The sequence below is a fragment of the Engystomops pustulosus genome, chromosome 1, assembly GCF_040894005.1.
Source record: "Engystomops pustulosus chromosome 1, aEngPut4.maternal, whole genome shotgun sequence".
Taxonomy (NCBI): Eukaryota; Metazoa; Chordata; class Amphibia; order Anura; family Leptodactylidae; genus Engystomops; species Engystomops pustulosus.
The window spans coordinates 218,024,259-218,042,411 of NC_092411.1; the positions used below are offsets into that span (position 1 = coordinate 218,024,259).

The following is an 18,153-nucleotide window of genomic DNA, read 5'->3' on the forward strand; positions in this document are numbered from 1 at the left end:
GGCGTCAAGAGGCAGTTCATTACGGACATCATGCAGTTGAAGATTCATTGTAAGGCTCCATAAGATGTCTTGTACATGAAGCCAATTTGTGTCAATCATTTCTATAAGCCACCATTACACTGCATAGCTTTACCTGGTCTTTCTGTAGATTGGCTTCTTCTATGATCTGTAAACTGTCTCGTACTCTGGAAACTGCTTCATACTTCTCCGCTTCCAGTTCTGAATATTTTGTCTGCAGCTCCCCAAGGTGCTTTTCTAATCGTGTCTTTTCTCCTTTTAACTGTTCTACATCCTGCGCTGCAGCTTTCAGCCTTTGTATTGAAAATCAAGCATAAAGGTTGATGAACATAAAGTAACATACGCAGTGAAATATGAAGGAACAGGCCATTAAAGGTCATGTGCACAATGTCCACTTATTTCTTTACAACCAGTATGACATCTGCAGCTTATAACCATTTTTTATCACACCTGATCTTATCTATTTTTGTATAGAATTGGCTAAGACATCTGGTCACATCACAGATCTATCAGCAACAAAAGTGCCCAAACAAGGTTATGAGTAAAAAAAGGTCAGAACAGAGGGGCACACTATCTGCTGCTGCTTGTTTGGAGATTATTGCACACAGCCTGCAGCATTGTCATCAACATCTCCTTGGATAAAGTACAGTAAGAAATGATAAAAAAACACAAGCGGGCAAACTTTACACTTGTATATTTATACGTTTTGCCAATACTGGTCTCAAATATGGATAGTTTAGTCTTTACATAGTCTGTATTGAATAAGTATTGTGTCGGTAAAAGTAAGAAGTCTATGGCAGTGGTGGCGAACCTATGGCATGGGTGCCAGAGGTGGGACTCAGAGTCTCCTCTATGGGTACCCAGGCCATCACTAACCACTAAAGGATGCAAGGTATCTTCATGGATCTCCAGAAAGCCAAGGACTTACCATGCTCAGTGTTATTTTAAAGGGGTTGGCAGGTGGTTGAAAAACTTGGCTGTTTTCTTCTAAAAACAGGGCCACATCTGACCATGTTTGTGCTGGTATTGCAACTGTGCTGGATAAAGATGGAGCCAACTACCAATATCGGTACAAACCATGACCAGGTGTGGTGCTGTTTTTGGGAAAAAAAAAAATAAAAAAAACAGTCAGGTTGCTGCCTTAGACTACTGGAGGAATTGGAAGGGGTGGACAGATCTGCCTCATCATTGTAGTTTGGGATCAAGGCCTGACAATTCTTCCTGTTCAGGGCAAGCTGAATTTGTCCTCCATCTTTCTACCGTATTGGTGTTCTCCAGATACGGACTTGATTAAAATCTATGCCGGATAAGAGAGCAATAAGTTTACTGCTTACATTTCTAGGTTGACACTTTTCAATAAATACAAACAAAAGGCTAATGTTGGCTGCATTGATGTGGAGATCCATGGGAGTGCGACAACAATGCCAGTAGGTGAGTTTTGGTTGTAGCTTGGGCACTCAGTCTGTAAAAGGTTCCCCATCACTGGTCTATGACCAGAGATCTCCCAGCAAAACCTGATTGCAAATATGACAATGCTGCGGTGGCAAGTACAATGTAAGTTCTTTTAGTTTACAATTGTTACAAATGTACTCTTCTTATGATTTACACATTATGCTCATTCAGTAATATATCAGGTTATTCTTTTAGTAAGTGGGCTCTCCATGCAGTGTTCCATAGCCATGCTCACTTCAGGTGTAAAGAGACAATATTTTTATGTGGCAGGTCCATTGTAGCAGATAAATGCGCCCCTGATCAAACACCATTTTGTAAGTGGTGATTCCTGTGGCAGGAGGTTTAAAGGGAACCTATCACCACATTTGCACATATACAGCCATGCCTTATGCCTCCTTACTGGTCACAGTTCATGTCATAGGACCAGAGTGACATCATCTCAGGTACTTTAACCTCTTAACAATAGCAAACTGTACCCCATGCATGTATCTGACCACATGAGGTCACAGCAGCCTCTATGGACTTCTACTCCTTTCCTTCCTCCATGGAGGCTGCTGTGATTTCGCATAAATGGTGTGTAGTTCGCTATTCTTAGAAGGCAAAAGGACTAGCGATGAGGTCACTGGTCACATGTCATAAATGTAACACAAGGCACCGTGTAAAAAAAAATGACACAATATTTCCCATATTTTCTGTCTGTAGTTGGATATAAGAAGACGATCCCTAAGTACAAAAGGCACGGCAGTGATTTGAAGAAACACAGGGCTGTCAGTCAAAATAATAGGGCGTGTTTTACTGCAAGCCTGAGCGAGAGAAGAGTCACAAACACCAGACTTGAGTCAGAAAAGCTAATTTACATATCAGAAAAACATCTGTGATTAAGGTACAGTGCCCCACTGGCAGCTAATTTTAGGGAGGACTTGCAATCCTTTATCAGCAGGCATAGTTACTCAGGGTGGTCAAAACCTGGTGACAGGTCCTCTTTAACTTGCCTCATGGCTGGTGAACCCTTGGGTTTTGAACTGAACATGCTAAGCATTTGCAGAACTGACTTTTTTTTTTTTTATAACTGGACTTGTCTATCTGAGGCTGCATTCATTTGAACATGTGATTTCGCCAGTCCTGTATTTCCGTACTATATGAATCCATATATATGTGATGATTTTCATCTGTATAAAATACGGTGGGCTGACTGACAGAATACATCTCCCACTGATTCTAGATACTGCACGTATAAACAAAACCATACGGTGCACAACATATTTAGCCTGTATTTTATACGTTCCCATTGACTTCTATGGGCCGTACGGAACAGAAATACGGTGGAAAATAGGACACGCTCTATCATTTTTATATGTCTTGCTTACGGGACGGTACAAAACGGTGGGCAAAACAGTCATGTGAATGGATGGCTCTATTGCCCATTGAAATTAACGAGGTCATATGCTACCTGTATATATGGCGGTATATACGGCCGTTACCCTATGTTCGTGTGAATGCAGCCTTGCATAGAAGCAAAAGGATGATTTTAAATGATAACAAGGACACTGAATTGATCCATACATTTATTCACTTATTAACACAGACAGATCCTCAATAAAGAGAAAAAAAAAAAGAGAAAAAAAAAGTCACACATTGATGTCACACATACCCTTAATGTTACACTCTAGCGTGCTGGACTACATTTTGTTATCATCAAAAGATGACATTCTTACAATAGATCACCATGAAACCAATTACTCACACAAAGCGGACTCATTAATTCGACCATGCTATTGCCAGCATGCATGGAAGTAAAATAATTCACATTCAGCGTAGCAGTCATTACCTGGTTTCTAATTGCGTTACAGCAGTCTGAAGCTGTTGCACCCGTTTGTCTGACGCGTCTTCCTTGCCCCGGGCTGCCAACACCTCTTCCTCCTACAGAGCAGAGAACAAATTCTACATAACCCATATTCTGCACTAACAAAAGCACCTGGATCTCTTTCTGCTCATTATGAGCTGGAGAGATTGCAAAAAAACATCATTACATATACATTTTCATTGCTCACAATGTTTACTTATTGATTTCTTAGCAGTGTCTCAATTATGGCTTCAGACATTAAGACCGAGAAAGGCATAGCTCTTCCATTTTTGCTACACACTCGGGGGCCATTGCTTGAAGTGAAATATCCACCATCTTATCAGTAATGAGATAGGGCAGATGCTGGATTAGGATATCACAGATCTGCTATTACAGAGGTTATTCGCTCTGTGAGAAGCAATTCAACACAACGGGGGAAAAAAAGCATCTACATTTCATATAGTAACAATAGATATAAAATATAAGAAAGTACATAACTAACTTATCTTCCATCAGTAATCTTTGGGTTAACACTGGACTGTGGGGGGGCAATGTCCCAATTTATTGTATTACGAAGGTCATTTAAGGGTCTTTCTGGGACAAGTCTGCAATTGACTGAATCATAGGATAGGACATCATGATCAGGGACCTACAACTAAACAGAGAAAAGAGCTGGGTATCTGGCTCCAATCTCTGCTATTTTTCCAGTGTCAGAACTTGGTGAAAGGTAGAAGTTTTGAGTGTCACAACCCAATTTACCCTATAAGGATTACAGCTCTCTATGCATAAGGTCACCAATATTAAAAACCTGGAAAAAACTTCTAAAGGGGTCCCATTAAGACTAAAAATACTAATGGCTTAAAGGTGGCCATAAAATTAAATTGGTGTCAGCTTAACCTAAAAAAAGGCACAGTCCACCACCTACTATACAGCAGGTGAAATATATATTCAACATGTCCTCAATTTTTAAGGCCCCTTTCACACTGCCCATGTGGGGACGTATATCCTGCACCGTGCTGAAACGCTCAAAGGGAAAAGATAGAGCATGCTCTATCTTTCCTAGTATGTCGGCTGTGCGTCGCTATGGAGAGGGGAGGGGTAAGCAGAGCTCACCACTGCTCCTCTCCAGCACACTGCAATGTGCTTACCTGGGCTATGGCTGGGTGAGCACACGGCAGTGTGAAAGCAGCCTAAGCAAATATATTTCTAAAGGCGTTATTGAAATTGGCACCAGATGTTGGTAACAACCGATACAATTCAGGTAAAGAAATCAAACAAAAGATGTTATATATAACGATGAGTAATAACACAGAGGAAAAGGGCACTTTACAAGGCAGCTAAAGAGGCAAAAATTCTGGAATCTGGAAATCTAATTTGCATATTTTTCTTCCCAGAATCCCCAGTGGAAAATGCATGGCATTTAAGCCTCCACATGTCTGCAGAGGTGGTCTTTGACCTCTTTCCTCTGCAGCTAGTTTTGGCCTTAAAGAGGAATTCCCACGAAGACAAGATTCTTAAATATACTCAGGATAAAAAAAATAACACATTCTTTAATTCACTGTTATTAACAGAAATACTCAAAAATAATGAAAATCTCCTTTCTGCTCTCTTCACTCCAGTCCTTCTCCCCTGCATTTTAAGAGGAGCTCACACACAGACACTACCTGCCGGCAAGCATCGTGAGGAAACTAAAGCTACAGGCAAGAAAAGATCTATATAGGGGGACTGTGTGTTTTATAGCTCAGATGTAACTTGGATGTAGCAGAGCTCAAGTGTGTCATTGTGTGTAATATGCATCTCATGGATCTAATCTCTGAGCAGTCTCATCTTTCTTTTTCTGTGTGTCAGATACTAGTACAATGTTCAGAAACTCATAGCACTAGAGGGATAATAATGTGTCTGCTTAGGGAGTCCCCGCCCACACTCTGTAATTTTGCATTGACCATCACTGAGCTAAATAAGCAATATAACTGAGTAAAATTTTGATAAAATTTAAAAGTAAGGGAGGTAAAAATGATCTTTATTGTGTAGGGGATTAAAATTTGGTCGTGGCTGCACTATTTTTTATGCAACACAAATTTCTGCACTGAAGGGGGCGTTCCAATCCTCAGTCAGACCGCGCACCACATTTATCATGCAAAGTACGACATAAATGTGCCACACGCTCTATGGAATAGGTGCACCAAAAAAAGTGGTGCAATCTGTTAGTAAATGTGCCCCAATGTGACAATGTGAGCACCGGATTTTGATTGTTTTTATAGCCTGCTATAGGTCTGCTATGCATTGTTTTGTAAAACACAGACAACCTTTTTAAGGAGTCTTTTTACTTCCCGGAACCCGTCTACAGCCTCTCATGCAGCTAAACCACTTGATTGCACTGTTCTGGAGAGATGCAAACACATCGAAACAGCTCTATCAGAGTTGGGAATCAGTTCCTTATGGGATAGATATACTTGTTTTTTTATACTGCCTAATGTTATTAGGATTTCCATGGGGGATGACTGCCTTACAAGGCAGATAAGAGGCAATGTTTTGCTTGTCTCATCCTTGGTATTCTTTCTCCAACGGTGATCAAATCACCATTGCTTTGCTGCAATGAAGAGAATATTCAGGATGACAATCAGGGCTGTAACAGTGGTAGCAGCCATAGCAGATACAATGGGGACAGCAGTGTCAACATAAAACGTTTGTTGCTCTCTAATATCTGATTTGCATCAATCTAAAGCACAGGAAAGATTCATGTTGTCCTCTCTCTGCTACCAAATTCATCTTTTTTTCATCCATGCAAAGCCTTAACAATATACAAGTAGTTCATGCCTCACCTTCCTCTTGAGCTGATCCTCCAATGTTTTAACAACTGCGGCCATTTCTTCAGCTTTCATACTTGCTACTTTTACATCCAATTTTCCTTGCCTGTTAACATACATTGGACCAAATAAAAAGGCTATTACGACACCCACATACTGTGAAAAAGCATTTTCACAGATTGTATTTATAGTCTTGCAGTAAAATAATCTGGGAGATATACATATGGAAAATGCACCTGGCTGCAAATTACTCAAACAGGAAGGAAGAATTTTGGACGGCATATAGAGGATTATTAAACTGCAAAATCTATACAAGGAAACTGTATGTCCTTACTTCAACTTGCTATTTTGTACGGTTACGCTTGTTTTAGACCCAATAACAATGCTGTTGCTGGCTACAATTTTACAAAATACTACAAATGAAATTCTATCTATGAACACAAGCACCATGTACTACCTTATATCTTTTTGAAGCTGGTCGATTTCCATTTGCTGCTCACTTACAGTATGCAGAAACTGTTGATTTGTCTGATAAAAAAAAATAAAAATAGAAACATAAAATCGCATACATAAATTTCATAAAATCACATAAATAAGGCTACACCTATAATGTAAAATTAGAAATAGTTCACACTTACTATGGAAGTATACAACATTTACACATAGACATCACGTATAATATAAAAGTACAAATGGTGAGCTGTACAATTTGCAGGGAAGGGAGGATCAGTCTACTTCTTTCTTAACTGATAGAGAACAAATTCGCAGATCTGTATCATCCCTCATCATTAAGGAGGCGAATGATACAATACCAAAAAATGAAGAACATAATTTATCCTCTCTCAAAAGAAAGACAAACATCTCAATCTACCATACAAAGGTTTATTGGGGATGAGTTACAGCAGATCTTCTCAGTTATCACCATTTTTATCATTTTACAAATAGCCTTTGTTAAAAATGTTCACTGGTTTTGTTTCTAAATGGTCATATGCAGATGTATCCATCGCTCCACTCACAAATTGTGTGTAGTCACATTAATCCATTCCCATTTATTCAAAGATATATTTTGAAAAGCACAGGGTAGAAAATGTATCTAGGACCAGACAATACAACATTTATTTGAACAATCACTACAGCATTTTGCCAGATGCAAAATAAAAAACATTTTAGATGTCATACACTTAAGCAAAACTTGACTTACTCCCTTATAAGTTAAATCTACATTGGTAGCTTCCATTCATAATAAAAACCATGAAGAAATGACAAAGTTAAAGGGGTATTCTCATTTCAGCTTTGACATTTAATTAAATTGATCTTCCATATACATATATTCCTTCAATTGGATGTTATTAATGAAGATAATTTAAGATTAAGATTTAATTCAAGATAATTTCCCATAAATGTAGCCATTTTGTTCCTCGGAAACAGCTATCTTTCAAAGGGAGGATATGGCTACATTTATGTGCTTCCGAGAATACTACAGTCATGGACAAAAGTTTTGAGAATGATACAAATGTTAATTTTTACAAAGTCTACAACGTCAGGTTTTATAATGGCAATTTGCATATACTCCAGAATATTATAAAGAGTGATCGGCTTAACAGCAATTAATTGCAAAGTCAATATTTGCCTAGAAAATGAACTTTTTCCCCCAAAACACATTTCAACTTCATTGCAGGCCTGCCTTAAAAGGAGCAGCTAACATCATTTCAGTGATTGCTCCATTAAACACAGGTGTGGGTGTTGATGAGGACAGGGCTGGAGATCAATCTGTCATCATTAAGTAAGAATCACAACACTGGACACTTTAAAGGAGGTTGGTGCTTGGCATCATTGTTTCTCTTCTGTTAACTATGGTTATCTCTAAAGAAACACGTGCAGTCATCATTGCACTGCACAAAACTGGCCTAACAGGGAAGAGTATCGCAGATAGAAAGATTGCACCTCAGTCAACAATTTATCGAATCATCAAGGAATTCCAGGAGAGGGGTTCCATTGTTACTAAAAAGGCTCCAGGGCACCCAAGAAGGACCAGCAATCGCCAGGACCGTTTCAGCTTTGGGATCAGGCTACCAGCAGTGCAGAGCTTGCTCAGGATTGGCAGCAGGCAGGTGTGAGTGCATCTGCACGCACTGTGAGGTGGAGACTCTTTGAGAAAGCCCTGGTGTCAATGCGGGCAGCAAAGAAGCCACATCTCTCCAGAAAAAACATCAGGGACAGACTGATATTCTGCAAAAGGTACAGGGAGTAGACTGCTGAGGACTGGGGTAAAGTCATTTTCTCTGATGAACCCCCTTTCCGATTGTTTGGAACAACTGGAAAACAGCTTGTTCGGAGAAGACAAAGTGAGCAATACCAAAAGTCTTGTCACATGCCAACTGTACAGCATCCTGCAACCATTCATGTGTGGCGTCTCTCTCACAGTCTTGCCTAAAAACACATCCATGAACAAAGAATGGTAGCAGAATGTCCTCCAAGAGCAACTTCTCCCAACCGTCCAAGAGCAGTTTGGTGATCAACAATGCCTTTTCCAGCATGATGGAGCAACTTGGCATAAATCAAAGGTGATAACATCAGAGAAAGACACTGGTTTAGCCAATCCAATCAGCCATGAAAGGGGTAGTAAACAACAGGTCCAGCTCCTAATTGCGTAAAGAGTTTTTCTTACGCTCTTGGTTTTCAGCTTCCCTCAAAATGTAAATCTAATCCAATAAAATTAACTTATTTTTGAAGGCAGAGATATATAAAACATAAATTCTGGATTTGTTTTTGAACCCATTTTTTGAAGTTTCCAATATAGACCATGAGAACTTTATGCCATGGGTCAGTACAATTAAAGCAATACTTTGCTGATAATTTTTAGGTCTTACTAAGTTCAATAGTGATTGATGATTGTGGTGGGAGATCCAGCCGGCTGTACATATATAAACTAATGTATTGTATGTAAGGAGTTTATTTCATGTGTTTGTAACAGGTTTTACTTTTCTATCATAATCTGCTTAACTCTTTTAAAATGAGTCTATAGGGTGGAACTTGTAGGCTACTTGAGTGAGAACTTCGACCAATCACATTCTTTGTTGTTGAGCAGTTAATGTAACAGAACCAATCAGCTTGCAGCATATAGTGGCATATACTATTTTATACAATCTGTGGGTGGAAGCTTTTTATGATTATTATTGATAACTCATTTGAACAAGAAACTGGTGAAAGGGAAGATATTTCCCTCATTTAGTACAATATATAATTATTACTTCATGATTTTTCAATGTCACCAGAACAGTCATTTGAAGATGGAAAATCTCTAAAAAGGAGTTTAATGAAACCCTTCAGTAAATAGTTGTGTCCAGTTAAGGATGACATTACAAACTGTCTCTATGATGCAACATTCCAAATGTTCTATTTCCACGGAAATAGAACTTTTCTCCAGTGGATCATTTCACACTGATGTCGCGTAGTGTGAAGACTGCAAAATGGCCACAAGAAGCTCAGCAAGAAAAAATAAAGGAAACATATATCAGAAATTGGTTTCTGATGGACTCCATAATGTACTGCACAAAACAGAAAAAAAGCGTAAGTGTAAAAAAAAAAGTACCTAAAATTTGGTGATTTTGTGAGCATAAACAGAATGAGCTGCCATGTTTTTGTATATATGTATTTTTGTATATATGTAAGTATGTGTATTTGTATTTTTGTATATATGTAAATGTGTAACTATGTATATATGTAAATTTGTAACTATGTATATATGTAAATACTAAAGCACTGGTGTGGGTGAGTTATTTCCTTTTAGTTATTATCTTTCCCTGGAGAAGCTGATCCTGTTACCTGATCCACATACAATATATATAGTATCAAAGTGAAGTGCTTCTGCACATTTATACTAAGGGATGTGTCCATCGGACATATTATAATAAGAAGGTCTAAAACTATAGCTCAGGAGTACAGAGTTATCCAGGAAGGTAGCTAGCGATCTGCGCTATTTTAAAGAGACATATCCTTGTTTGCGCGAGACTGTAGCAGGAGTGAAGACATGTGAACAGGCCGTGCCCCTGCTCCGGGCCCCATTATTTTCCGGTCAAGGTGAAACCTGTAGGGATTCTACATTGATAATTTGAATTTTCCCTCCTTTCAATGTATCCGTGTCCTCAGAACAGTAATATGATTTAAAGGAAATCAACCACATTTATTTTGGTATTTTAACCCAACGATATGTGCCCCGAAGAACAGGATCCATTCTCCAATTAGCTGTATGACATTTTTTTGGGGGAAAAAATATGCAAATGAGCTTCGGGGGCTCTTGTATATGTCACAGAAGCCCCTTCTGGCTCCTTTGGCTGTTACTGGCTTTCTGGCAGGTGAAAATAGGGAGGAGGCGGCAGCTATAAGCACCGAAGGAAGGGTGAATAATTAGTAGCCGAGGGAGACAGAAGGGGCTTCTGTGATGTACAGAGAGGCCCCTGAGGCTCATTTGCAGGTTTTTAAAAAATCCTTTTTCACGAAATATAAGCCATTAAAAGCTAAATGGAAAACAGATCATATTTCAGGGGGCACACACCAGCATGTGAGTATGCTTAAGTTAAAACCAGTTAATATTTGTGGTTGTTTTCCGATAACCAGGCATGCCAGGCATTTCTGGAAATTTTGTTGTGTTATTGGCCAGATAAATTTTTACAATTAAAAACAATTATACTAAACCCCAACAAACCATATATTTTCTGGAAGCAGACACTTGCATTGCATTTTTAAAAGTGCATTAAAGAGTTTATAGACATAGGCGCATAGACGCTTGCAATTTTGATTCAAAGTGTAAAATTTACATAATACATAAAACTTGACTTAAGGCAAAAAATGGGTTCCAAACAGAAAATATTTACTTTCACATGTCCTAAATGTAACAGATGAACATGTGCAAAGCTCAGAGATACCTCATAGTCATATGTTCATGTGAACAAATCATCATAACATCACAAACTGAAATATCTGCTTTTCAGCTAGAAATTTTAAGAGAGTCACAACCTGCAAAATATAGCAATAAAACAGAATAAAAAAAAATCAAGGGCACCCCTAAAACCTATATATTTTTTGAAGGCGGACAACTAGGCAATTTCATTTGCCTTGATTAACAGTTGACAGCCCGTACCACCCTTATTTAACTTTGTGACATTAAACAAAAAAATGCATTGAAAATTACACGAAAACAAGCAGAGGCTTATGCACAAAAAGACACTTAAAAATAATAACAAAGTGAGCAGATTTATATATACCACAATATCAACAAGAATTTACAAAAACATGCCAAAAACGTAACAATGTTATGCCACTTGGAATACGGCGATGCAAAAATGATAGATTTTCCCCCACATTAGGGTTTTATTTGGAAAATTTTGTAAAACATAAGAAAAAATATTCATGTCTGGAATCCTTGTAATCGTAGCGACCCATAGAATAAAGATAACAGGATTATTAGGCTATAAAAGGTGAACAAAAAAAAAAAAAAGTAAAAAATCCAGTACGGAATTGATGCTTTTCTACTCGTGACCTCAAAAAAAGTTCCTAAATTTTCAACAATAGGTGATACCGACCCCAAAATGGTAACACTGGAAAAAGCATCTCATCCCGCAACAAAAAATGCCGTCACATTGCCCCAATAACGAAAAAAGCTAAAATTTTATAGCCTTCAAAAAGGGGCCAATGAGGAAACTAAAATCCTGGCAGCTGCAGAGTGCTCCTTCCCTTCTGCCCCCATAACACAAGTAACGACCACATGTGGGAGTTTCTCCACTCACGAGAAATTGTAGAACAAATTGTATGGTGGGTTTTCTCTATTTATCATTTGGAAATGTGTTAATTTTAGGGCTAAATGAACGTATAACCGTCAAAATTTGACCATTCTAAATTTCACCCCCATTTTGATTCAATTACTATGAAGATCTCAAGGGGTTAACAATCTTCGTAAAAGCTGTTTCTGATAGCTTGAGGGGTTCAGATTTGAAAATGGGTTGGTTATATAGGGGGTTTTGATGCTAAATATGTAAAATTTTATTTCAAACAGTATTTATCCCCAAAATAGTCAATTCTGAAAATACGGAAAATCGCTATTTGATTTGTAAGCCGCGTGACGTCAAAATAAATTATCCAAACATTTCCAAAATTATGAAAATGTAAAGTAGACAAATGGGAAATGTTATTCCGTAAGTTATTTAGGTGGTAAATCTATCTGTCTGAAAATGCGATGATTTCGAATTTAAAAAAATGGCAATTTATTCTTTTTTTTGTAAATAAACGCAAAGCTTATCAGCAAAAATTTACCACTAAAATGAAGTACAACATGTGGGGGAAAAAAAACAAATCTCAGAATTGTTTAGATAAGTAACAGTGTTCAAAAGTTGTGATTCACACCAAGACCACGGACAGGCACTGCCGATATAGAATCATATTTAAAGAGTGTCCACGCATCCCAAATACAACAAGTGTTAAACCAAAAAGAAAGATGGATGCGTACTTAGGACTGAGGTTATGCAAAATACTTTATTTAGTCAAAACAAGGAAGACAAGACATAAAGAAGTATAAAATCACTTAAAAAACACACAATGAATGTGTGTTGAACTCTCCTGGGTCAGAGTATGGCCCAGTCCTACCCGGCTAACAAAGTCCACGACAGTGTACACAATATGACAATCCAAAAAATGTAAAGAAGGGCAAGAGCACCAATGTAAATGTCAAGTAAATTGCTAATGAACTGCCCTACTCATACAATACCCTAGATCAGTGATGGCGAACCTTTTAGAGACCGAGTGCCCAAACTGCAACCCAAAACCTAATGACTTATCGCAAAGTGCCAGTACGGCAATTTAACCTGAAAACTGACGGTTTAGTTTAGAATCAATTTACACAGGACTGTCTGAGCTCGGATTCCAGCAGTCCTATACACACTGAAACGCCACTTTTACACCATTTTACATCACATAAAAGAGTAATAAAAAGTTATCAAAAGGTCACGCAGTCCTCAAAATGGTAGCAATGAAAACAACGGCTCATAAAGCAAAAAAACCCAAACCTCCCCAGCTCCGTGCACTAAAGTTATCAGCGTCACAAGATGGCGAAACTATTTTCTTTTTCGTATACTGTTTTAATTTTTGAAAAAGTATTAAAACACAATAAAACCTACAAATCGGGTATTTTCTGTGAGTTTACCGAACCAAAGAATAAAGGAGACAAATGATTTGGAGCGCACAGCGAAAGTATTAAAATCCAGCTTCCCAGTACACGACATGGAATAATAAATGAGAAGTAAAATATGTTACGCAAAAAATAAGCCCTCACACAGGTATAAATATATAATATAATATGCATATACATAAATACATACATATAAATACATATGTTACTTACTCTTTGGTTGTCCAAGGTGGCGGCCATGCTGGCAGGCAGAAGTTCAGGTGTCTGTTGTTCCGGGGGGTCAGTAGGGTAGATGGGCAGAGGGTGGGCGACCAGAGTTAGGGCAGGGGGGGGGGGGGTAATGCAGCATCTGGAGTTCGGGGCAATGGGGTTATGAGGCATGAGTTCCAGGGGAGGGGGTGATGCAGGGCAGTGACCGGAGTTGAGGGGGGGGGGGGGTAGTGAGAGCGGCCGGAGTTCGTGCAGGCAAATTGCAGTAGTGGGCGGAGTTTGGGCGGGGGGGTAGGGGTGCGATAGCGGCTGGGGTTCGGGCGCAGGGGCTTGTGGTAGCGGCGCAGTCAGTTTCGGGCCGGTTGCTTAGGTGAGGGGAGGGGCGGGAGTGGGCAGGAAATCAGCCTCCTGCTGATCTATGCCCCGTGGATGCGCGAGTTAAAAAAAAAAAAACCTCACCTCGTTCCTCCGGCTGATCACTGCAGCGCAAACGGAGTAAGGTGCCCAGCGCTGGCAGCGTAATGACATCATTTCGCTGCCAGCGCTGGGACGCTTACCGTCCTGTGCGCTGATGTGATCGTAGTGACAGAGCAGGAAGTGTCAGCACCCTGCTCTGTCATGGCTGTTAGCAGTATCGGAGCGCAGCTCCGATACTGCTAACAGCCATGACAACCAGGTGTGGACAGTGGTTGTCCGCACCTGGCAGTGGTTAGGAGGATGGGGCGCGTGCCAGCAGTGAGGGCTCTGCGTGCCCTCTCTGGCACGCGTGCCATAGGTTCGCCATCGCTGCCCTAGATGTTATCCTCAGAGGACCAGTGGAACCAGGTGATATGTCTGGACGAGAAGCCGGGGAGGGAGAGAACCCAAAGCCGGGTAGGACTGGGCCATACTCTGACCCAGGAGAGTTCAACACACATTCATTGTGTGTTTTTTAAGTGATTTTATACTTCTTTATGTCTTGTCTTTCTTGTTTTGACTAAATAAAGTATTTTGCATAACCTCAGTCCTAAGTACGCATCCAGTGTTCAAAAGTTATAACCATATAAAGAGACGCAGGTCAGAATCCAAAAAATGGGACTGAACCTTAAGCTACAAAATGGCTGCGTCCTTAAAAGGTTAAAAATATATTACACAGAAAGCACCATAACATAGGTATAAATAATAGAGGATGGTGTGAAATAAAAACTTTATTCAGGAACGTGGGTGTGTTTTTTCGTGAAATATTTAACTTTATGGACATGTTCTGGGTCGCAGTGTTAATATGTAACCACATTAGGCAAAGAGGATCGAATGTTCATTGTTTCACTCTATTTTCGTTAAATAAATGATCACGTAATATAAGGCAATTAGAGAGCAAGTGTGTTCTCAGATTATTCTAAATATGGAGAGGGTTAAAAACATGAACATTAATTGACATTATCCCTTATCAAAATTTAGTAACATATGCAGTCAATATATCTGTGAGGTGCATAAGCTTCCAAATTCTCCCTCCAGCCTGCTGGCTAAGAATCTGAAAGGGGGCTAGATCTCTGGCTCTGCGGCACCTACAAAGTAAATTATTTTTTAAAAATTTTTTCCAGGGCTTGAACAAGCATTCATCTGATCGCTTATTCAAGCCCTTCACTTTTTAAGTTTTTTAAGTTTTGAGCAGTGCACTTAAACAAAAATTTTGCACCCAAAAATGGCCCACTTTTTAATAAATCTGGCATTCTTTTGACTCCTTGTAGCCACTTATAACAGATAATACTTTTGATACCTGCTATGTAGATATATATTTTGAAGAGAAATGCCAAAGATTTCTGTTGAACACACGTCTACCACATGATTAATACACAACAACCCAAAATCATGCTTTTTACATACGTGTACACCGGTATCTGATAGGTAAATTATGTAAAATTAAGTTCCATTATAAAACTGAAAACGACTTGGTACAGGAGGCACACAATTGACTATTCTAGCTTCTTTGCTATTAAGTGATGCCTAATCTACAGTTCATATGTTACAGAGGACACTGCATACTCTCTATAATGTAGGGCTGCAGACAGTTCTAGATTTCCTTCCCATTTACCCACAGCCGACTAAACATTTATAAAGATTTCCTTTCTAAATGTGCTGTACAGTAGCTTTGGCTGTATTCAAACCTAAACGCTGGGTTATGTCAAGAGATGACTCAGTGTCCTGCATGTTCTCACAACGCCTAGTAACCACAAATATATAAGAAACCACATAACATGCGTATGAAATGAATCAGAACAGCCATACTAAATTACAGATGGCTTGTATGCAAATTTACAGCAAGACTCCCTGAAGTTCATCACACTTCGTTGTTTACTGGGTGACAATCGCCATCTATGCATTGAAGAGTACAAGGTGTCAATAATAGTCATTATCGATAATGATTTGTAAATTAAATACATTTTTAGAATTAAAGGTGTGATAAAAAAAAGAAACAGTAAACAGTTTCTAAGCCCACGGTAAAAAAAAAGGAAAAAGTTGCAGACCGTATAGGAAGTGCACCAAGCTCCTGTATATATTTCCGTAAGATGTACCAGCGACTGTTAAAAAAATAAAGCACTATGGCGCTCACCAGGGATAGGGGGACTTTTGTTGTTTTGCATTGTTTATAAAATCTAAAATGTGTTGTTTTTTTTAATCAATGGAACGAGCTGCAAGTTTCTCCAATCCCTGTTGACAAAGACTCTATAGAGCAAAAAAAAAAACCAAACAAACAGACAAATAATGAAACAAATACTCTGCTCTTGGAGGACTTTCAATAATATGTCTCAGTTTAAAGAGAGCCTTGCACCACCGACTCTGTTCATAGGTCTTCCTTTCAATGAAATCTAACGTCTGGATTATACTAAAGCAGCTCCACTGGCAGATTCCTCTTGCTACCCTCATGCAAGATCTGTGCTGGAAATTCCTTTACTGCTAAAAAATTATGCAAATGAATTGCAAGTACTATGGGGGAGAGGGCAATTGCCAATGCTGCCAGAGGTAGACACAGACACAATAGAAATTTTTCTTGAACCCCACCATTCTGAAGGTGACAGAATATGGCAAGAGAGGACAGGGGAAGAAAGCGCTAATAGTGTCACACCTTTTTGATTGTGAAGATGAAGGTTAGGGTGAAATATTGTGCTCACCGTGTAGGGTTGTGCTAGGATAGGCACAACGCTATGAGGAGTAGGTTTAGATGACAAATAGTCTGGTGCTGCCTCCCGGTAGAAGATCTCCTGTGTGGTATGGCCGTATCACTCAGGGATTATTTGGGATATTGGAGTGTTTGTTTGTAGTTCAACCAGATGGCGCACTCAGAGTGTAGTATACAATTAGGTTTATTAGGAATCTTAAAACACAACGCGTTTCGGGGTTACAGTACCCCTTTGTCAAGTGTACAAAGACTGTAGAGAACGGACAGTGGTAGAGGGGGAAAGGGGAAGGAAGAGGGGGAGTAAACGTTAAAGTTGATGATTGGTTAGCAGCAGAAGTGACAAAACACAGTATTGGTAATTCATTGAACCCAATTGGTTAGCACAGAAGTACAAAACACATTATTGATGGAAGTCCCTTTAACCCGATTGAGCTCAATTAGATAGAAATAAATTGAATAAAAAACATTGAATAAAAAACATTAATAAACATTATAAATTACAATTAATATGGTATAATAAAAATAGGGTAATATAATTGATAATTCATTGAGCCCAATTGGATAATAAAGCATTAACAATTACAATTAAAATGATATCATTATGATATAATCGAAACAGAGTGGGAAAGTGCTATAATACATAAAAATTATACACAGGGAGTATAAATATCTGTTGATATATGTTCAGTGGATTGGTCAGTTGAGCGACACATTAAAAATTGGTCAGTGATGAATGAATGAATGTGTGGTTGTTTAGTTGAAATGGATGCTTGTAAAGTGCTTACCAGTGCTGTTGATGTTGTCCAATTCATCCACAGCATAAGGGAACATGGTGTGGTGTGGGGGTATTTAAATGTATGGAATGGGGAGAGGCTCGCGCCACAAATTAACGGGCGCGTGCGCCGTAGCGCTAACACACCAACAAGATGTCAGCCAAGAGGCGTGCGACAACGAACTGTAAAGTAATGCGCATGCTCCGACACATTGCGCGGTGCGCGACTCAGTTCTGTAAGGTAATGCGCATGCTCCGAATGGCATCTGTCGGCAGCGCTGGGTGCCGATCGCGGGGGAAGAGCAGGTGATGCTGGAGAATGAAGAATGAAGAAAACCCCTTAGGTATGCTCATCAAGGCTTGGAGAGGATGGTGGTATTAACAAGGTGGTTTGTTTTGAACGTTGGTTTTGGAAGTAGGTGTATACCTCTTCGGTATGCTTGTCTAGGCTTGAAGAATGAGGAGAATGGTGATATTAACAAAGTGGTTTGTTTTTAAAAATTGGTGCTCTCTAGGGATTCGTTGAGCCCATTAGGTACTAGACAGTTTAGCTTGTAGATCCAATACATCTCTCTCTGACTGGTGTCTGGTGTATCTACTATTCCCGGGGGGGATTTGTTCTATGGGGGTAACTGAAAAGGAGGAGAATTCATCTTGATGGTACATGTGCCCGTGCCTGGAGACGCTGTGTTTAAGGAACCCGTTGGTAACATT

General features: G+C 39.3%; 1 protein-coding gene across 3 annotated transcripts in view; it reads right to left on the bottom strand.

Annotated features, from left to right (window-relative positions):
* SCLT1 (sodium channel and clathrin linker 1) overlaps positions 1–18,153 on the bottom strand; it is a 105,187-nt gene that overhangs the window by 52,340 nt on the left and 34,694 nt on the right. For all 3 annotated transcript variants that reach the window (XR_011849201.1, XM_072119401.1, XM_072119402.1), the window contains exons 10-13: positions 6,578–6,648; positions 6,136–6,226; positions 3,299–3,390; positions 134–311 (exon numbers count right to left, since the gene is read on the bottom strand). Coding sequence is in view for 2 of the 3 variants with exons in the window: in XM_072119401.1 (XP_071975502.1) it covers positions 134–311; positions 3,299–3,390; positions 6,136–6,226; positions 6,578–6,648 (432 nt within the window). In the remaining variant the exon portion in view is untranslated. The remainder of the gene's footprint in view (positions 1–133; positions 312–3,298; positions 3,391–6,135; positions 6,227–6,577; positions 6,649–18,153) is intronic.